This window comes from Rhagoletis zephyria, unplaced genomic scaffold (genome assembly GCF_001687245.7).
Source record: "Rhagoletis zephyria isolate East Lansing unplaced genomic scaffold, Rhagoletis_zephyria_1.1 Rzeph_scaffold_03229, whole genome shotgun sequence".
NCBI classification, from domain to species: Eukaryota; Metazoa; Arthropoda; class Insecta; order Diptera; family Tephritidae; genus Rhagoletis; species Rhagoletis zephyria.
Window position 1 is genome coordinate 45,709 of NW_016160312.1, and position 21,020 is coordinate 66,728.

General features: G+C 34.9%; 8 protein-coding genes across 11 annotated transcripts in view; 3 read left to right on the top strand and 5 right to left on the bottom strand.

Annotated features, from left to right (window-relative positions):
* The window catches only part of LOC108368631 (phospholipid phosphatase 6), a 2,611-nt gene extending 1,258 nt beyond the window's left edge, over positions 1-1,353 (bottom strand). Inside the window, exon 1 of the mRNA XM_017623518.1 lies at positions 1,339-1,353. The gene's annotated coding sequence lies outside the window, so the exon portion shown is untranslated. The remainder of the gene's footprint in view (positions 1-1,338) is intronic.
* Positions 1,354-1,376: 23 nt separating this feature from the next.
* On the bottom strand, positions 1,377-3,582 carry LOC108368627 (uncharacterized). Of its 3 annotated transcripts, none has more exons than XM_017623514.1 (2): positions 3,461-3,582; positions 1,377-3,289 (listed from the first exon to the last, which is right to left on the bottom strand). In XM_017623514.1, the coding sequence occupies exon 2, from the start codon at positions 3,269-3,271 to the stop codon at positions 2,078-2,080; it is 1,194 nt and encodes a 397-aa protein (XP_017479003.1). In that variant the 5' UTR covers positions 3,272-3,289; positions 3,461-3,582; the 3' UTR covers positions 1,377-2,077. The 3 variants fall into 3 exon arrangements, with proteins under 3 accessions (XP_017479003.1, XP_017479000.1, XP_017479001.1); XM_017623511.1 differs by having other exon boundaries at positions 1,377-3,398; XM_017623512.1 differs by having other exon boundaries at positions 3,396-3,582.
* Positions 3,583-3,961: 379 nt separating this feature from the next.
* On the top strand, positions 3,962-6,625 carry SamDC (S-adenosylmethionine decarboxylase). Its single transcript, XM_017623516.1, has 7 exons — positions 3,962-4,196; positions 4,652-4,738; positions 4,807-4,975; positions 5,529-5,795; positions 5,917-6,009; positions 6,140-6,295; positions 6,358-6,625. The coding sequence occupies exons 1-7, from the start codon at positions 4,078-4,080 to the stop codon at positions 6,493-6,495; spliced, it is 1,029 nt and encodes a 342-aa protein (XP_017479005.1). The 5' UTR covers positions 3,962-4,077; the 3' UTR covers positions 6,496-6,625.
* Positions 6,626-6,628: 3 nt separating this feature from the next.
* Positions 6,629-8,408, bottom strand: Mulk (acylglycerol kinase-like protein Mulk). The gene is made up of 3 exons (XM_017623515.1): positions 8,189-8,408; positions 7,893-8,016; positions 6,629-7,699 (listed from the first exon to the last, which is right to left on the bottom strand). Exons 1-3 carry the CDS (start codon positions 8,284-8,286, stop codon positions 6,680-6,682), a joined length of 1,242 nt encoding a protein of 413 aa, XP_017479004.1. The 5' UTR covers positions 8,287-8,408; the 3' UTR covers positions 6,629-6,679.
* A 1,718-nt stretch (positions 8,409-10,126) lies between these two features.
* On the top strand, positions 10,127-12,953 carry LOC108368630 (hemicentin-1-like). The gene is made up of 7 exons (XM_017623517.1): positions 10,127-10,543; positions 10,754-11,004; positions 11,308-11,424; positions 11,490-11,583; positions 12,257-12,384; positions 12,460-12,628; positions 12,701-12,953. The coding sequence occupies exons 1-7, from the start codon at positions 10,495-10,497 to the stop codon at positions 12,802-12,804; spliced, it is 912 nt and encodes a 303-aa protein (XP_017479006.1). The 5' UTR covers positions 10,127-10,494; the 3' UTR covers positions 12,805-12,953.
* A 538-nt stretch (positions 12,954-13,491) lies between these two features.
* On the bottom strand, positions 13,492-15,089 carry LOC108368626 (dolichyl-diphosphooligosaccharide--protein glycosyltransferase subunit 1). The gene is made up of 2 exons (XM_017623510.1): positions 14,452-15,089; positions 13,492-14,379 (listed from the first exon to the last, which is right to left on the bottom strand). The coding sequence occupies exons 1-2, from the start codon at positions 15,014-15,016 to the stop codon at positions 13,589-13,591; spliced, it is 1,356 nt and encodes a 451-aa protein (XP_017478999.1). The 5' UTR covers positions 15,017-15,089; the 3' UTR covers positions 13,492-13,588.
* A 528-nt stretch (positions 15,090-15,617) lies between these two features.
* On the bottom strand, positions 15,618-17,400 carry gny (ALG6 alpha-1,3-glucosyltransferase garnysstan). Of its 2 annotated transcripts, XM_017623520.1 has the most exons (5): positions 16,960-17,400; positions 16,637-16,884; positions 16,378-16,575; positions 16,154-16,313; positions 15,618-16,105 (listed from the first exon to the last, which is right to left on the bottom strand). In XM_017623520.1, the coding sequence occupies exons 1-5, from the start codon at positions 17,311-17,313 to the stop codon at positions 15,677-15,679; spliced, it is 1,389 nt and encodes a 462-aa protein (XP_017479009.1). In that variant the 5' UTR covers positions 17,314-17,400; the 3' UTR covers positions 15,618-15,676. The 2 variants fall into 2 exon arrangements, with proteins under 2 accessions (XP_017479009.1, XP_017479008.1); XM_017623519.1 differs by having other exon boundaries at positions 16,637-17,400.
* Positions 17,401-17,692: 292 nt separating this feature from the next.
* On the top strand, positions 17,693-18,480 carry Polr2I (RNA polymerase II subunit RpII15). Its single transcript, XM_017623522.1, has 3 exons — positions 17,693-17,885; positions 17,958-18,086; positions 18,161-18,480. Exons 1-3 carry the CDS (start codon positions 17,818-17,820, stop codon positions 18,348-18,350), a joined length of 387 nt encoding a protein of 128 aa, XP_017479011.1. The 5' UTR covers positions 17,693-17,817; the 3' UTR covers positions 18,351-18,480.
* The last annotated feature ends 2,540 nt before the right edge of the window (positions 18,481-21,020 follow it).

Sequence of the window (21,020 nt, forward strand, 5' to 3'; positions counted from 1 at the left end):
TTAAGGGTATTCATCAAACCTTATAAATGCATTGTAAACCGTATAAACTTATAATTGTGTAAACCTTATAAATGAACTGTCAAAATTTGTATGGAAACTCGTTTACACATTTCTGATAAATTTCTCCAGCGATTTCACTGAATAAACTTGACAAACTGAAGTCAATACAACACTGTCGCAACTCTAGCTATGTTTTCTTAGGTAATAATCGAGATCCGCATAAAAATTTTGCACGCAAATTCAACAACAACGTTGTGATCCTGACAGAGATCTGGTTCAATTATTATACGTTCTGTTTGTTTTGTTTCACTGATAATTTGGCCGCAAAGTTTGGTAGCTGTGACAAATGAATTCATACACAAACAGACATTCTGCCATTGTTTCTTTTAACTTTCTTCAAATTAATAGCCTTTATGTTATATATATATATATATTTATTTAAATACATATTATCTCGTAAATATAATTTTTTCCCATTTAGTGAGTTAGTTTCTATAATTTCTTTATCCTCGTGCTAGTAGTATAAAGTTAGTGATACTGAGCTCTATAACCAAAGAAAACACGACTATTGTTGCATGTGTAAACGAAAAGAGAGTGTGGGTCGTTCATGTAACAGAGTGCGTAAACATAAGATTATCTGCTTGATAAAGTTATCGCTTTAGATGAATACCACTAATATAAATTTCTTTACCATTAATCATGCAGTTTTCTCCACAAAAGGTTATTTCATGAAAAATTAGTGGTTTTGGTTTAAATATATAAAAAACAATTTCAATTACGTACATTCGCTGAAAGATAACTTGATTATTTTTATTTTGAAGCTAATAGTTTTTTAATCGGTAATAAGATAAGAATCGGTAATATTAAGATATTTATATTAAAAATAAAATAAATTTATATTAATAAATAAAATAAATAATAACCGTCTTTATATTTACTTGCGGTAAATAATTTTGACATGTTTGATATGTGCGTAGAAAACTATATTGATCTGCATTTTTCGTTTTTGCATAGCTCAACGGTCGGTATTCTAGATTTGTTCCAGGAAATGACGAATAACTTAAATTAAAAATCTATATTTTTACGTATTGTTTAGTATTTCCATTAAAAAACCAAATGTATTGCAAATCCACATGGAATTACTAATACACATTTTACTTCTAATTGTATACTTTGCACACTTGCACAACGTGTTTCTTTGCTGAGACTTAAAAAAACGTACACGTAAATTAAATGTATTAACATTAACGAAACTGTTTTTTTTTACATTTGTATACTTACACTAGTTATTTATGACCTCAAGGAAATAAAAAATTAAGTATTTTTATGGTGGTTTTGTATTGAATTTAATACTTTTTATTTTTTTATAGCAGTGTTACAGTAACTTAAATTTAAATATAATAAATAGTTAAAATGGTCTAGTCAGAAAAACAATAACTTTGTCTGTGAAGTTAAAAATAAATAGGTCTAGTAGAAAAATGTGTCGATATATTTGATGTTATTAGAAGTAGGATTGTATGTGTTTATCTACATAGGTATATTCCTTTTTGCTTGGCAAATTTGACCAAATTTTTCCCGCGTACGAATTTCAGATTCTAAAGGTCTGGCAACCCTGGCTATGATCTATGATCTCAGCTGTTAAAATGTAAACAAGCTGACGAAGTCGTTCGATGTCACAACTAATGCTGATTTTTTTTTTCAGATTCTGATTTGCAGGTTTTTACAGGAAGCCGTTCCAGGTGACCACCTTCCATAAGGTTTATTATTGAAGAAAACAGCTGTTCCTGCAAATCCTGTAAAACCTGCAAATCGTGAAGCATCTGAAACGCAACTATTATATTGCCGTACCTAGGGAGTGCACGACTCTAGATAGGATGCATAACCCGGGGAATAAAATAGATTCAAAAAGCAATCAAATTCTTTAAACAATGCAGCCGATTGGTGTTGCTGCCGTTTAACGGTATTGATTTTGTTGTTAAACCAGTTTTACAACTTTTTGTCTTATAACGAGGGAATAGATTATACATATTAATATGGTATTATCCCTTCGCCTGAACTCTGATTGAAGCGAGCTGTACTATTGTTCCGTGACACACTTTTCACAGGTAACGCATTTAGCTTCGACGCCATTTTTCAATTCTTTAGACAACTGAGACAAGGACTGCACGAGTTCTAGCATTGTAGGTTGTAGAGTTGTTTGCTCCTTTATATCTTCGCTTTTTGCCGGATCGCTTAGAATTTTAGCCGTTTCTTGTGTTACAGCAAAAGACACTGTCTCTACAAAAGTCGATTTTGGTGTCGCATACAGGGCACGCTTTATTTCCACATCTCGAACTCCTTTAATGAAAGATTGTATTTTGACACGGCCCAAGTAATCTACTGGTATATCCGAATGAGCTAAAAGTGTTAGACGTTCAATATCGTTTGCGTATTCCTGCAATGTCTCTGTATCTTTCTGCGTACGACTGACCAACTTCATCTGATGCATTCGCCTCCAGTGCTCGCTACCGTAGTATTTCTCTAGAGCCGATATTATTGCATCGTAATCAGCTCTGTCCGCTTTTTCAACAGTTTGCAAGACTATCATTGCAGGTCCTTTAAGAGCAACAATCAGCGCGGCTAACTTATCTTCAACACTCCATTTATAACTTGTTGCCGCCATTTCAAATTGTAATTTAAAGATATTGAAAGGCATCGTACCATCAAAGGTTGGAAGTTCCAGTTTCGCGGTGCCAATAGACGATGCTGAATCATTCCAACGAAGTTCGCGAAAACACTCGTCCAAGCGGGAGATATCTGCCTCTAATTTCTTATGAATCGTCTGGAGCTCATTCTTTACCTCGCGTTGAAGCGCCTGAAACTCGGTTTCCACTTTATCTTGTCTTGCCTGCAGTTTTATCGAATTTTCTTCGATTCGCGACAATTTTTCCTGCACTATCTTCGAGTTTTCAATCAGACTATCGCGCAAAACAGCCAGATCTGCACGCGTGCGCTCTTCCATCTGCAATGAACTATTCTGCATGCGTTCCTCCAAAAGGGATGCATTTTTTTGTATGCGCTCTTCTAACTGCTTTGAATTCTTAACCAAACTTTCTTCTATGCGCTTTTGCATATCCTCCACTTGCGACGTATTTTGAATCAAACTATCCTGTACTCCCGCAATCGCACCTAATAAGGCATTCATATCTGTTGGCACTGATGAGTCTCCACAGTTGTTAGATGGCATTGCAGGGAATTCGTACTCTTCCTTGGCGACACCACTAGCTTCCATCGCTTTCAGTAGCCGAGCCTGTAATACCGATTTATTTCCATATGTAATTAAATTGCGTGCCTCCAATTCCTTTTTTAACTGTGACTTTTTCAAGTCATCAAACTTTCCCATATTTGACACTTACTCTCTAATAAATCCCAAATCTCTTTTATTAAATGACTCAACACGTAAATGTGAAATATTACTTACAACACCAACTTTACACGTTCACTTTGCGCTTAATTTATGTATGTATGTATGCAGTTTAAAAAACACTGTTATTAGAATTCCGCAGCGACTTTTACACTTGGCTCACTTTTTCAACACTGTTGCGTGCTGCTGGCGCAGTCACCTTTATATAACTTCGCAGAGGTGAATTTCTAGATTTTTCTCCACAGTTCGAATTGATGTCGAATGTTCGAAAACGAATACGGGCAGCTGTTTAAGCAGAGTTGCCAGACTTCAAAAACGGATGAAACTACTACAAACCTCGTATTTTGAAATAAAACTAATTAGCATTTTTTGACTGCTGTGACAGTTTCTTTTATTCTGCTATTGGGCTTTGTTTACTTTTACTTGACAAATGTCAGCGCCGCCGGGAATGAGCAGTCTTGTACTCATCATTCTTGCCATCTCACGATATTCCAAAAACTTGGCATTTTCACCACCATCCCCTTATGCCGGATGTGGCAACTCTGTATAATCACTACATTTAAGCCAGCTGTTTTGTGTTGTCTGGTACGCTGGGGTTATATGTGATTTTATTATAAATTATGCGGTGCATATTTTTATTTCGGACGTGCACTACCATACATTAATCCGGTAAAATGTTGAATGGAATAGTGGTGGAGCCCTCCGTGCACTTCTTCGAAGGTGTAGAGAAGCTATTGGAAATTTGGTTCGAGGATGGAGATAATGGCGATTATGACTTAAGGAAGATACCAAGGTAAGATTTGTGCCCAGTGCAGATGGAATCAATGAGGTCAACAAGGTCAACAGTTCTCAAGACTATAGTTCGATCCTCGATATTTCTCGTTGTATGGAACGCAAATAAGCATAATACTGCTCATTAAAATCAGTAATTGTTGATGTATGGATAATTCTTTGCCGGATATGATCAAATTCGGTCGCTCCGGTATCATGGAGCAGTCTCTTTGTACACATTTCAAGGAAATCGTTTAGTAAATGTTAGATTTAACGCACGTGCGTATGTATGTCTGTAAAACTTCCTTATCAATTAGAGTTCAATTATAAAAGGCTTATCACATAGTATGGCCTGGGTTTTTTGAACTTGTAACTTATAAATAGATGTTACTTTGTTGATTATCAATTAGTATTTAAAATTTGTTTTACACAAATCTGGTTTGTATTTAATGATTTGGCGCTTTTGACTATTTTCAGAACCAACTGGGAAAATTTACTAAAAACCGTGAAATGCGAAATAATAAGTTTTACCAAAAATGATGCCATAGATGCTTATGTATTAAGGTGTGGAACTCGGAAATGAGCAAGGCTAGATAGAAAGATTTTATAACATTGATTTTAATTAATTACAGTGAGAGTAGCATGTTTGTTTCCAAAAATCGTTGGATTCTAAAAACATGCGGTTCGACAACATTGCTTAAAAGTCTCAAGCCGCTCTTGGAGCTTGTGCCACAGTATGGCTTTACTGAGATAACTGATTTGTTTTATTCAAGAAAAAATTTTTCCAGACCAGAACTGCAGGTATGACAGACTTCTTCCCAACATACATTTAGGTTAGAGAACGATTAGAAAGCGACTCGAATTCTATGCGTTTCTCTAATGTAGAAGGTTAGAAAACGATTACATAAACTATAGCATTCTCTACAACAAGGGGACTTATTCCCGAAATTAAAAGGGTTAGATACCTAATCGTATTATAAAATTGAATTCTAATTGGTTTCTAATGTCTAGTGTTTTTCTAATCATTCTCTNAACGATTACATAAACTATAGCATTCTCTACAACAAGGGGACTTATTCCCGAAATTAAAAGGGTTAGATACCTAATCGTATTATAAAATTGAATTCTAATTGGTTTCTAATGTCTAGTGTTTTTCTAATCATTCTCTAATCGAATTCTAACATAGTTCTCTTACCTCATTTTCAATTCGAGAACTACATTAGAATTCTAATGCAAAATCAAACGTTTCTCTAACGTTAGCAACTGTGTTTGCTGGGTTATTGTAAATTACTCGCAGTAATCTTTATGTACATCCGTATATGTACTTTTTCCAATACATACGACTTCATTGCAGTCATTCCCACATCGTGGCTTCTGTGAAGAAGTCGAATATCTGGATACGCTTTTTGAAGAAGGCAGATCCTATTGCTTGGGTTCAATTAACAGAGAATGCTGGTACTTGTATACTTTTAGTAAATTTAAAAAAGAAGTGAGTAGACCACGCAAGTTGGATAACTCAGAGCCAGATCAGACTATTGAGATTTTGATGCAAAATCTGGACAACAATGTTATGTGCAAGTTTTCCAAAGAGAAGTTCTCTACTGGGGCAGAAGTGACCAAAGTTTGTAAAATGATTTTTGATATGGAATTAATTTATGTATGTAATATTTGAATTTTATCAGGCTACAGGCATAGACAAACTTTTACCNTAACTAATTTATGTAATATTTGAATTTTATCAGGCTACAGGCATAGACAAACTTTTACCGGATATGGAAATAGATGATTTCCTTTTTGATCCATGTGGATATTCAATGAATGGAATCGGCGATAAGGTAAGTTTAAACTAATTATCTAATTGTGTATCATTGGAATAATTAAAAAATATGTACATATATTTTCAATATAAGAAGAGTGTTTCAAAGCTATATTAAGATATGTATTTGTTTATTTACTTTTTTCTAGGGAGAATATATGACGATACACATTACCCCCGAGAGTAATTTTTCGTATGTTAGTTTTGAGAGCAATGTTTCAATGAATAATTATGCGGATCTTATAAACCGTGTGATAAAAACTTTCAAGCCAGGAAAGTTCGTTGTAACTATATTTGCGAATAAGGTAAATCGAATGTACATACATAAAAGCATTGAATGCAGTAATTATTTTTCTTTTCATTCCAGTCCTCACCTGCTTATGCAACAATAAAAGAATTAGAACTCGAATATACGGAGACTACGAGTTGGAAACGTTCAGACATGCAATATTGCAGTTTCCCGCTTTATAATTTACTATTTGCACAATATCGCCAATGTTCTTGAAGGAGTATTGACCCTTATTTCCTAAATACATACATTTATAGGTCTTCATAGGAAATCTCAAATATGTTTTTAACACCGGACTTCAGTAAGCACATTTCTGTTAAATTATAAAATAAATGCTAGTAACCAAAAATAAGAGTAGAATATGTACATATGTACTACACATATCCCAGTTTTAATTCGTTTAATTACAAAAGACTTGTATTGCGTTCGGTACAACTTCTATTTTCAACGGTTTAACGTCATATTCCTCGCCATCTATGGAGTAATGCGCGTCAGTTGTCTCCTTTACAGAAGGTAGCAGCTGTATAGTTCTACTTTTAAGCATGCTGTTGGGTTCCAGCTCCCTGCCTATTACTTTGTTTAATTTTTTAACAAATTCGATGCCTGGCACTAGCGTGTTAATAATTTTGGTTTCAAGTTCGGTGATTGAATCACCATTTTTTTTGCAGGTTATATTTAGTTGATTCGCACTCGTATGTCCCTCAATTCTTGTAGCGCAATCGTCATTTAATTTATAAGAGTTTGCATTGGGAATACTTGTGTCCCTTACCGTATACATGCGAGGTAAAAACTTTTTCACATACGATTTATTTTCCTTCGCTTGGCAATTACGGCAACCGGAGCACGGTGGAGTGTAAATGAAATCTGTAGAAAAGTTCCAGTCTAGTTTGCTGGAAAATGCGTTAAGAATTGTAGCTGCATATTGTCGCAGCGGTCCAAAGTACCAATATTTATCTGTAATGCTTTCAAGATCCCGTAGCAGCCCCCAAGAAAAGTCATTCAAGCCGTAAATGGAGGTTTCAGTTGTTTTGTTTGCAGGCGCATTATCTGATGGACTGTTAATGAAATCGACTTTCATAACACTTTCACTCCTTACTTTCTCCTCTAGAAGTGGCCTTAAAGCCGCAGTTAGGGATTTGACACGTTCGAGTTTGTTTTCCGGTTTAAAATCGAGATATTTCAATGCGGTTGTGCTTCTTCGTCCTAATGGCAGCAAGACAATAGGGCACTTGCCTTCTTTTCGACGTAGTAGCCCCGTAACTACTTCTGATGCTGTCCCATCGCCACCTGCGACTACAATCGCATGTGGACGCACAGTCATATCATTAAGCCATGTCTTGACATGACCCTCTTCAGTCGTTTTAATAATGTCCACGCTGTAACCGGAGAGGTGCAGAATAGGTTCGCAATAATCCTTAAACTAAGTGAAAAGTTTTGTTTAAATAAAGAAGCTAATTCTTAACACCAAGCTTTACCATTTTCTCCGCTTTTCTTTTGTTGGCAGCGGGATTCAAANATAACCGGAGAGGTGCAGAATAGGTTCGCAATAATCCTTAAACTAAGTGAAAAGTTTTGTTTAAATAAAGAAGCTAATTCTTAACATCAAGCTTTACCATTTTCTCCGCTTTTCTTTTGTTGGCAGCGGGATTCAAAACAACCAAAACATGTTTGGGCTTATCACAAACCTTTCCATTTGCAATGGTGTCGGCACAAACATTTTTCATATGCTGGGATATGCTGTTAAAATTTAAATAAAAATTGGGGGGAAAAATTATTAAAAATTTAAAAATCCAGTTGTTTACATATTGGGTTTGAGTCATATGGCAACATTATGCAGGCCCGCAAGCCATCTGATTACACCATATGAAGAAATCAATTGAAACTATATTACTATGCAGGAATGACTTACTCGAAGCTTGTTTTTGCATAATATAGCCCATATCCTGCGACACCCGCTGCAAATAACGATTTTTTCCAATGATTTCGTAAAGTTGAAAGACTGACCATGTTCGACTGTGCACTATCTCAAACACACCTGCTAGAGCTGGGATACTGTCGATAGTTGCAAACTGTCGCACCTATCGATAGTTTTTGAAAACTACCCTGCAAAAAACGGCCTAGCATATCGAAAAGGAGTGGCCATAAGTACGAGTGCAGGTATATAAGGGCGCCGCCACAGCGAAGTAAGTTAGTTACAAGACAGCAAGCTACAAGTAAAGTGAGCAGAGAAGTGGGTGGTGAATAAGCAAGCTAAAGGTTTAACTGTGTTAACAAGTTTAGTTAAGCGTTGTTATTGCTTTAACAAGTGTTGTAGAGTGTTTTTACTGTATTAGCGAGTATTGTAAATTGTTTGTTGTACAATAAAGTTAATTGTACTACAATTTGGTCATCGTGAGCATTTATTTAACAATCCAGCGATACGAGCCCGAGTATATTGGGGAAATCCCCCAAGGCTTCGAGGATATCTGTCAAACCAACGCCAACGCCAAAGCCAACACGAAAGTTCTATGTGGACCGGCCTTAATCGTAACAATATGTACATACATACATACATCAAACTGCCGTCTCTAAATTGGAGCGCTAAGCGTTGCGTTATCCATTGTCGACGAGTGTCAGCNCTTCGAGGATAATCGTAACAATATGTACATACATACATACATCAAAGAAAATTTGTTTCGTTGTTTTCTTCGATATCGAGTATGGCTTTCCATTTTCTCATTACTTAAGAGCGTGTCAGACGTGGCAATATATTTCGAAAAGGCTGTCAAATTGAGAGGTTTCAGAAAGTAGTTGACGATTGTTTTATTTAGGTTAAAAAAATTTACGATGTAAATCGATGTGTCGAGCCTTTTTCTCTATTCCATCAAAAGTATCGAGTAGGACGAATATCGATACTTTTGCAGCTCTACGCAATGATAACTACTTTGTTGAAATGCCGAAACATTGTGAAGCACAGGGTGTACATATTTGCTATGGGGGTATTCTCAAACCGATAAATTGCAAAAGCATTTAACAAATTACCGCAAATAAATTTAATTATTCTGTCTATATTAGGAACTGANAAATTTGTTTCGTTGTTTTCTTCGATATTTGAGTATGGCTTTCCATTTTCTCATTACTTAAGAGCGTGTCAGACGTGGCAATATATTTCGAAAAGGCTATCAAATTGAGAGGTTTCAGAAAGTAGTTGACGATTGTTTTATTTAGGTTAAAAAAATTTACGATGTAAATCGATGTGTCGAGCCTTTTTCTCTATTCCATCAAAAGTATCGAGTAGGACGAATATCGATACTTTTGCAGCTCTACGCAATGATAACTACTTTGTTGAAATGCCGAAACATTGTGAAGCACAGGGTGTACATATTTGCTATGGGGGTATTCTCAAACCGATAAATTGCAAAAGCATTTAACAAATTACCGCAAATAAATTTAATTATTCTGTCTATATTAGGAACTGAAAACAAATTTAATTTTATCACATAATTTATTATAATTTTAATTTTTGACATCAAGAACACAATCCTAACGATTACCTATAAGGACGATGACTTCATTAGGAAATAGGATCCGGAAGTCGATTTAGAAGATACGACTGATTCCGCCTGGAGGAAAAAATACCACTTGAATCTTTAGAACCCGAATTGCCCAGTTTTCAGCCATGTATGATGGATCTATAATTGTTNGTCCGGAAGTCGATTTAGAAGATACGACTGATTCCGCCTGGAGGAAAAAATACCACTTGAATCTTTTGAACCCGAATTGCCCAGTTTTCAGCCATGTATGATGGATCTATAATTGTTGTTGAAAAACTCATTACACCCTAACCATGTTTTTTGTTTAAGTTCGTTGGGACTTCCCGAGGAACTTTAGCAGTGGAATGCGAAACCGAAATAGGAGTAGCACCAGTGTGTTAGGACGAGGCAAACAGAAATTGTATTGCCCAAGTCTTAACCCTTATGTGTTTATAAGAACCAAATTTAGTTTTAAGTGCTATTATATGTGTACATGCCATTTTTAAATTAAATCCAAACAAGTACGAAATGTACAAGTGAAAACGTCGCCACTAATGCGCATGTGCCATTACCAGGCTCTTGTCTATGTCAAGGAAGTATTATGTGCATTTTATAGTAAAAGTTTCTGTTGTGTTAAAAGCAAAAGTATGGCCTGCGACCTGATGAAACTGAAATAGTTTCACATTTGCAAGAGAAAAATAAAATGTTTCGCAACTCAAAAGCAATTTGTGGTCTAGCTATAATTTTTATATGTAAGTCAAACGCAGAACTCAGTATAAATAATGCATTTTCGAAAGAAAAAAAATTGATTCCAAGCAAGCACTCATTAGGTCGAGTGGATGGATGGATGGCTATATAAAGCAAAATAATATATATTCGCATGGCAAAGTAAAGCTCTGCGAAATTGTTATAAAATAACTTTGCTGTTTTTAATTTAATGCCGTTATTTGTCTGCTATTCAGTTTTTCACAGAACAATCGACTGTCAATATGTGTATATTGATCATAGCCAACAAATCAACGGGTCAGAGCTCGTACAAAAATCAAGGGGAGCCGAGGAAGCGTTTGATTCATTGGGGGAAACATATTTAAAAAGCCATAGACCGCTTGATAGAGGACCCTACTTCGATACATCGGCTACGAAAAATGTAACATCGTTGGTTGGTAAAACAGCGCATTTAAATTGCCGCATTAAGAACCTTGGAAACAAAACAGTGAGTATCAATAATTGCCTGCCATCGGATGGGCAACGAGCCAAATGTCCGGCTGGCTGGTTGGCTGGTAAATTGCATGTGAATACATTCGATAAAAATGGTTTCGGAAAATGTACGGCCGCTCTAAAAACTAAATGTATTTTTCATTAACCCCCACATCTTTCTTCACCCATATCGAGTATAGTGATAGTGGAGTACATTTGCCAAGTACATGATATGTGCAAATTTATGCACCTACACATCCTTAGAAGATATTGCGGAAGTCATTTTTAAAAATTTTAGTAAAAAATTTAACATTTTAAGGTTTCATGGATCAGGCATAGGGATTTGCATCTACTGACAGTGGGCGAAAGCACATATACATCCGATCAGAGGTTCACTTCTATATACAACAAGATAACTGGAGACTGGTCACTGCAAGTAAGTTCATTTTAAAAATAGATTTGCGTTTTTTTTTATCTTACCTTTTTTATCCTTCATTCTAGATAAAATTCCCGCAAATAAGAGATTCCGGGGTTTATGAATGTCAAGTTTCCACAACGCCGCCCGTTGGCTATACAATGGTGTTCTCTGTCGTTGGTAAATACAGGCTACATACATATATATCGTCGTTTAAAGTATAAAACCGCGTATGTGAGGTTGCATAAATTATTTTCTGGAGAGTCTCAGAACACTCATATGTCAAAATGGTTCTCATTTTATAAAGCAATCACATTTCTGGCTAGTACATTTCAGGACGAATGATATGGCCTGAGCCAAGAGCTTGTGTGAGCAAATCCAATTTTTGGCAGCAAATGTCAGTTACGCGGCTTTGCAGAATGACGATACGTGGTTTTGTACTNTGCTACATACATATATATCGTCGTTAAAAGTATAAACCCGCGTATGTGAGGTTGCATAAATTATTTTCTGGAGAGTCTCAGAACACTNGGCTACATACATATATATCGTCGTTTAAAGTATAAAACCGCGTATGTGAGGTTGCATAAATTATTTTCTGGAGAGTCTCAGAACACTCATATGTCAAAATGGTTCTCATTTTATAAAGCAATCACATTTCTGGCTAGTACATTTCAGGACGAATGATATGGCCTGAGCCAAGAGCTTGTGTGAGCAAATCCAATTTTTGGCAGCAAATGTCAGTTACGCGGCTTTGCAGAATGACGATACGTGGTTTTGTACTTAAAACGACGATATGTATAAGAATGCATAATAAAGCACTGAAATTAAATGTAAAATAATTCAAATGCAGAACCCATTACAACCATACCCGGCGGTCCAGAATTATACATCGACATGGGATCAACAGTTAATTTAACTTGCATTGTTAAACATCTACCAGATCCCCCTTTAACAGTGCACTGGACACATAACAACGAGGTTTAGTATCTAATTAAATACATACCTAAACAAATACAATTTGGCGAACTTTTTTTCATCTTTCTTTCCAAATAGGAAATAAATTACGACTCACCACGGGGCGGAGTTTCTGTCATAACTGAGAAAGGCGACATAACAACGTCCTATCTGCTTATACAAAAAGCAAGAATTTCAGATTCAGGCAGATATTCTTGCTTACCATCCAACGCAAATTCTAAATCGGTAAACGTGCATGTTCTAAACGGTAAGCGGATGTTTGACTAAATAGTGACATATCCGATTATAATTAACGTTTTTCATTTTTTTTCATTTATAGGCGACCATCCAGCTGCTGTACAACGTGCTGGTGATTCATTGAAATATTGTAGCAATTTAATTGTTGTGTTAATTGTGAGTCGTATAATCTATATAGTACATTAATTCTTGTATGTTTGTATGTAATGTATCGCAAAATTAAATATTTCTTACATTGTTATAGATTCGAAAAATTTTATAGATATTTAATGGAATATCATTGTAAATTAAAGATGCATTTTCTATGTAAATATATACTTTATCTGATCTATTAAGACGAATAAGTATCGCTGTATGCGATGTTGTTTTTTAAGGTATGGTGGTTTTTCGATACGGGTCTGCTGTTGCGATGGAAGTTTTGAAAAATCGTTTGATTGTTTTTTAGTACGCGGAGGGGGAAAAACCCCCAACCGTTTTGAAAAATATATAAAATATTCATAAAATTTTCGTCNTTTGCGATGGAAGTTTTGAAAAATCGTTTGATTGTTTTTTTTAGTACGCGGAGGGGGAAGAACCCCCAACCGTTTTGAAAAATATATAAAATATTCATAAAATTTTCGTCGAAGAAGAGTAAAGGTAACCAACCGTACTGTTAGGAGGTACTAGTGACGCCCAAAATCCGCCACTTTTTGAAGTGTGAAATGTTAAACTGTTAAACGTTTTTCGTGATTCTAACCCATCGTATTTTTTTCTGGAGCCATTTTCAACTTTATCGACTAGTAAACATGTCATATGTAAGTATGTATACATAATCACGACTTGTTTTCTTTTTACTAAATTAATGCTCTCCTTTATTAAAAAAAAACAAAAAGGTTTATTGAAATCTACTAAAAGATTTTTTTTATTTATTATAAAGTTACTCTATTATTATGCTCTTCCACATTAATATTAAGCATTAACTAGACTGCATTTAGTCTTTATGACTGTGTGAGGTATTGATCGAGAAATCGAGACGCAAGGAAATTATTGCTACGATGAAAATTATAAAGAAGAAAGCAACAACCAATAGCGGTTCTTGTAAGAGAGAAATTTTCGAAAATGTATACTTCAAACTAAAGTTTGCAATATGATTCTCTACCAGATTTCTTCTATACAAAGTAATGACGGGTCTACCTACTGTGTCCAGATACGTAAAATGCAATTCATTTGCTCCCCTTTTCACTGAATACGGTGTGGTTATTTCAATATTGGAAACCCCTTCAGGTAAAATGATTTTAACTTCAGCTTCATCGATCACCATATCATTGTAGATGTGATCAATAAGACGCATTCTCAATTGGTACTTATCATCGGCGTTGAAGAGATATTCAAATGATGGAATGTTATAGCCAAGTGTATATTGTGTTTTCCAGCCACCGAAAAGTGGAAATCTTGGGCGTAATTCCAATTCAACAGAGTCCCGTAAAATTTTCATATTAGATGTGGAGATATTGCCGTTGGTGTCACGGTAGTAGACATCTGATGCGGATGCAGGCAGTAAAGTTTTATAAGATTTAATAGCATTCCCGGAGCGCCCATCCTTTTGGAATTCATAGCGGGAAAACGAACCTTTTAGCAAAGCACCAGTGTGTTCCATGAAAATATTTTCCTTTACTGCAATATTTCCCCAGTGCGATACCTCTATGATCCGCTCAAGGCGTGTCGTTGTCAAAAAGGGGCGTTCGTTTTCATAGTGTATCACAAGCGACTGATTGGTTAAAGCTATGAGTGTTAATATGATTACTAATTATAGTCGATCGAAAATATGTGTATATACATATATATTCTCCTTACCTGCAATATTCTCATACGGACCATATTTGATTTTATTAGCAGCGACATTAAATGGTTTTACTTGCGTGTGAGAAAGTAGGTTCGCTGAACTTAGTAATACGCTGGTTTTGTGGCTAGTTGTCTCATACGGCGAGTACAGATAAAGATTACCTTCATACTTTACAAGCTGCTTTCCCGATTGCGGTATTTGGCTAGGGTGGGGTATCAGCTTCTTCGTGTACACTGTCTCAATGGTGAAAACTTCGGTTGCCAAAGATGTGGGGAAAGCAATTGAAAATTCATGATGGCCATTAACTAAATTTTCCGTGAACTTCAGATCCTTTTTATTTTCATCCTTTGCTGAAATAAATGCCAAATTTTTACGATCTGTGGCAGGCACCAAGAACGTGTACACGCTAATCGGTTTGCCATCGCTGTTTGTAGCAGTTATCCTGATGTGCTCCTTAACTAATTGGCTCGATATATCCAACGAGAGGTCGACATTTTTATTAACAATTTTTGCCGAAATTAGACAAAACAAGGAAACAATTAATAGGAATAAAATTGTACACCGGCTAATTTCCATGTTTTTTCTTTTGGACACGTAGGTAGGGCACCGGAAAAATTTAGTTATGAATAGTTGTAGAATTTTAGAACATTAAGAGGAATTGAAACACAGAGTGCTCAAAAGAAATAATAATCAGATTGACAACACCAGCAGGGTGAAAATATGCTGTGTGCACGCGATATTTTTTATACAGAAATTTTTTTAATTTCACATACTAAAATTTAATGGCCCACAAAACCGCTCAAAAAATTCTAAAACTGAAAAAATTTAAAATATATTGAATTTTCTTGATTCTTCCTAATAATAAATATTTAACAAAAGATTATACGCAACATTTTATTTAAAATATATTACAGAAGTTTTTTGAATTCAAAGCGAACTTGACTAAAATTCACTCGGAAGTGAATTGCAGAACCTGTCAGATTGCTATCTATTTATTTATTTACTACGATACGTTCCTTAATAACAATTTTTAATCGTCTTCAAAAAAAAAAAGGAGAATTCGTCGGATTTTTTTTATTTTTATGTATGTTACCGAATAAATTTGGACCACGTTAATCGATTTCTATAATTCTTTTTTATAGGAAAGGATCTTGAAGAAATTAACGTTAATCTTAAATTTTGTATATGGGAATTAAAGTCGGTTTTATTTTTTGCTTAAAAATTACTTGTAACTTATCAAGCTGACTTAATTTTTACATTAAACTCTCCCGAAATTTGATGTGATATACAGAATCCAAAATATACGAAAAAGTGTGCAAAGCTATGTAGACAAATTAGCAAAGGCCATATAAATGGGTACCTTTCAGGAGCCGGTGCATATAAAGATACTAACGCAATAAAAAACATAGAAAATATCGAAATTGACGAAGAAGCAGATAGTGAACTACTTTTAAAGTCCTGTTTAAGTTCTTTCAGAAGTATGTGTTTAATGCAGAAATGATAGATAAAGAGCAGCGCAAAAAATGGGATCACCAGACCATCTTTAACGTATAAAGGAAACATGCTAAACACCGTAGCTTCCAGAAACCATAGAGTTTCCAGGGGGTAACTGCTGAACAAACCCAATGCAGGTACAGCAACAAGTAGTATAGATTTTTCATGAACCTGCAATCATTGGAATTTAATTATATTCAAAATTATTAACTGCCTTACCTGAAAGGAAAACAAGTAAAAAGCCATGGCCGTGCTCACCAAACTCAAAAGGAATGTTTGTTTTCTTTTGTTAAAGAACATATGTATGTTGATTGGCAATACAAAAGCTGCTGTGACACCTAAACATAGCGTGGCCATTTGTTGGTTTTGTAATTTGTTTCTGCAGAATAGCGACTTTAATAAGATTAAAAAAAATTCTACGCTCTATGTATGTACGTCATTACTTGATTTTATAAACCACATTGAGAGCACACCAAAAGTTAGCTACTTTATCTTCGAAGACGCCGCGTCCAATGGGGAACAGCCGATAGAGCACTTCCAGTATAGACGTCACCGATGTTAGCCATGGTAGCCAAATTACCAGAAACGTAGCTAAAACCGTACTAGCTATAAACGCAAATGTTTTAAGTTTTGACAAGAATCTAAAATATAAGAATTCCATTAAATATTAACAGAAAAAATTTTCCAATACGCTCCACTTGCCCCTTTTGATCACAACACGTTCGCAGTAGGTAAATGAAAAAGGGTAATGCATGGTAGAGCTCCATTTGTTTATAATTTAAAGCCAACGTATATAGAAATGAACCCAAATAAAAACGTCCCTTAAAAATAGCAGCTACTGCTAATAAGCATAAACCAAGTGATACATTATTGTACTGGAAGTGTCCGTTATCAATAAGAATTTGTCCAGGATAAAAAACCATGGGTAGCAGATAAAAGAGCAACGATTTCTTAAAATTTGTAAATAGCACCGTGCCAAATATTAAAATAGCTGGCAGATATAAAAGGATGTCAGCAAATAATACCGTCATTCGCATAAAATTTTTATGTGCCGCAGATTCAATGCCTCGTGATTCACCCAATTTGACAAAACTTTCATTGAGCCCTTTACCAACAATACCAATGATATAGCTGTGATACGCTGTTATAGGTGGGTAATCAAGTCCCCAGTACAATAAATCATTTTCTGTTGTGTTTCTGTACCAATCTCTTGGCTGTACATTTGTGGTAATCTCTTGCCAATGCCTTTGTGCCTCGTAGTCTCCATACATTGGTGGGTTCCCAGCGCCAGAGTATGAATAAAGCGATACGATGCAACGAATAGCTACGGCGACACTTAGTGCAGCTATAACATCTGCCTTGATTACATTAATTTTCATAATTTTTTTATTCCAATTAGGCTACGTCATAAAAAAAGCTATGCCGGCAAAAAGTTTGGTTTTTTTATTTACAATTTCTAAAGCAGCTGACTAGTGATGTGGCAATGTGCATTTAGATAAGAAGCGCGTAGTGTGTGTGTGTACGACGATTGTAACACCGGGTGTCATGGTGATTAATAATTACCAAAATGGAGTGGTTTTTCAATTCTCTCGGCCAATCAAAAAAATAGTACATACATTAAAAGCAAACTTATATGAAACTAATGAATCACGCATGATGAGGCGATATAATATATATTTTTTTTTACAAAAATCCGAGTAAGTTTTTCTTCTGTTTAATGGTAGGACATCTCTAAAACGAAGTTATCGATTGGCCAAATCGTGTTTTGCACATCGTTAACAGAAAGTTTGCTAAAATAACGCGTCTAGGAGGTTTTCCCTTTCGTTTCGCGGTGTTTTTCAAAATAAAAGTTGTTAATCAGTTCTTAAACAGCATACAACAGAATGTCTATTTTCGATAATGCTAATTCGGAGGGTCCTGGATTTGTTGGTATACGCTTCTGCCAAGAGTGGTAAGTGAATGGCGATCTCGTCAGCCATGATGAAATTGTCGCAAACTTTTATTTTTTATTTTTTGTTTTCAGTAATAATATGTTGTATCCAAAGGAAGACAAAGAAAATAAAGTGCTGCTATATGCTTGCCGAAATTGTGATTACAAACAGGAAGCTGATTCAAATTGCATTTATGTGAACAAAATTATGCACGAAATTGAGTAAGTCCCGAATTAATATATATTTTTAAATGGAATAAATAAATCCCTATGTAAACATATGTATTTGCGCACAGTGAGCTCACCCACATAGTCCCGGACGTAATTTCTGATCCCACTTTACCACGTACCGAAGACCACGCCTGTCCGAAATGCTCACACAGGGAAGCAGTGTTCTTCCAAGCGCAAACACGCCGCGCTGAAGAGGAAATGAGATTGTATTATGTGTGCACAAATCAAAATTGTACACACAGATGGACAGAATAAGTTATTTATTATTACTTTTTCTATAAATTATAAATTAGCATACAAAAATAAAACTACAGCAAGACTCGTTTGAACCAGACCCTCGCTTACTGAGAAATGTAAACGAGACATTTACCTTGGAAAATCTGAATATTATGCATAATCATAGGCTATATTAGCATTAAATTAGTGTGCTTTTTTGTCTGCCTGAATAAGGCCACAAATAAAAAAGGTATTTCTCATTTTGCGGCATAGAGCTAGAATGATGTTGTTCATGTTTGTTATCAACCGTGTTGCCAGAATTTTTTGTGCCGACCGGCTAAATTGGCAAAAAAAAAGCGGCTAAATTGGCTAAAAAAAGCGGCTACAAACGGCTAAAATGTTTCAACTAAAATTGAAATTTTATACTTGAATAAATCGCAACTACTTAGAAAGACTAGTAAATTCATTCAATAGATCCCAAAAACCGAGACTGGTACATTCATTACAAATTATTTCTGTTTGATAAAGGAAACTGTCGTTTACGTAGCTAAGCTTTACATCAGAAGTCATGTTTGTATAGGCTGCGTTTCTTTATACATTCGAGATATATATAATTATTCACAGATATCGTATTCCCAGAGAGGTTTGCTTTGTTTCGTTATTTTCTAAGTGTTGCGAATAAAACTTCACACTTATATTTAAGACATTTTTTTTGCATCTGGAAAGAATACGGTGATCCAGATATAAAGTGGGACGCGACATTTTAGCAAGTTTTGGCAATTTTTCCTTAGTTTATTTAATGTTTATTATTTTCTTGCGAAAAAATAGCTGATTACTTAACAAACACCATAATATATATGAATCCAAACTTCAAACTTTGTGCGAAAATTATGAAAATTCTTAGTTACACGAAAATTTGTAACTTTTTAATCCACATCTTTAGATAAATTATGGTATGCACTTTCATAGTCTATTAAATTTTAATATAACATGGTGCAAACTTGAAGTAGCTAGGACCTACCGTTAATTTTTGGAATTTTTTTGTATGACGGTGTTACACATTTTTTTCCCCTTCAAAATGTGTTCTACCATTTATTTATAGAGGGGAAAAATGCGGAACACCGTCAACAAAAAAATTGCAAAAAAACCACGGCATGTGCTATTTACTTTAAATTTTTAATTCATTATACTAAATCTTCAAATTTTTAAAGATGCTCATTAAAAAGTAAACGAATTTGCTGAAAATTTGAAACATTTTCATAATTTTTGCACAAAGTATGAAATTTGGATTTAAATTATCAAGTAATCAACTACACTTTCATTAAAAAAATAATAATAACCATTAAATAAATTAAAGAAAAATAGCCAAAACTTGTAAAAATGTGGGGTCCCAGTTTATATGTATCTATATATATATACCGTTGAAATCGGCCCAGTATTTTAGGACTTCTCGGATTAGAAAAAATTGTCTTTCAATTTTATATAACACAGTCCGAGATAAGGCTAGCCATTTCTTATAGATTTTGGGTGGCTAAATTTCTAAAAAAGGAAACTTATGTTTTTGAAGGCCTATAGCAAAGTCGGCTAAAAACGGCAAATTTTTTGGAAAAATCAAATCTCTGGCTGTTTGCTATCGCAACCGGCTAAATCTAGCCCGAAAGTTAACTGGCAACACTGGTTATTGATTGTATTACAGGATGCATCTGAAGTAAAATAATTGAGTAGCGGAATTGTCACATGACAGGGTGACGAGCTGTTAAAATTTTGTATGTGATATTTGTCGTGAGCGTTCCGAAAGTGATAGCGGCAGGTTTATTCACAACTAAAACCTACCTAAACCGTCGTTAGCACCCCATTTGTGAAAATATTAAGATTTTTGTATTGCAATCGATAGTTCGTCGATTGTTCTTTAATGTTCGTCCATTTTTAACGTTTGCTCGTTAGCCAAAAATTTATAATTAATTTTTCAATTTTCACTTTACGTAATTCCTGAAGTTAGCACCCGCAACAGATTATTTTGGGTTAATTATTATTGCAATCGATAGTNTGATAAATCGTTTGTTCGTCGTTAGCTCGTCGTTTTCTCATCCCTAAAATCGAGCAAAAGCCGTTAATAAATTCATAATTTTTACTTTACGTTAAACATTACGTAAACGTTTAAACAATAATTGGAATTGGGGCCGATGAGCTAAAAAAAAGTAGGCGTGGACCGCCCTCTTTTCCTGATTTTAACGGCATATTTTTTTTGTGCAAATTATCTGGCGCTAAGGGGGCTAAACGTGAAATTTTCAACATCCTTAAAAGCCTATATTTTGAATAATTTTGAACCGATTTTAAAACTATGGTCACAGTTGGAAAAGTGATTGAAGGAGCTTTCATTCGATATATATTTATGTATATAATGTATACATATTTTGAGAAAAGTACAAAAACCTAATTATGGCAATTTTTTTATAAAAACGTATGTTTTTCGTAAAAAAATACGTAATTAACTATGTTAACAAATATGATTATCAGAAAGAGCACAAAAATATCTTTAATTTGATGTATGACTNAAGCGCCGCAGGCAACAATTTGGAATAAAAAATCCCGCGATGTTTTATTCCAAATTTTCATTAGCTGTATAGTAAACTATCGTTTTATATAAAAACCAGGGTGGACAAAAACTCGGAGTTCGAGCGAGCGAGTGAGCAAACTCCTACTCAATGC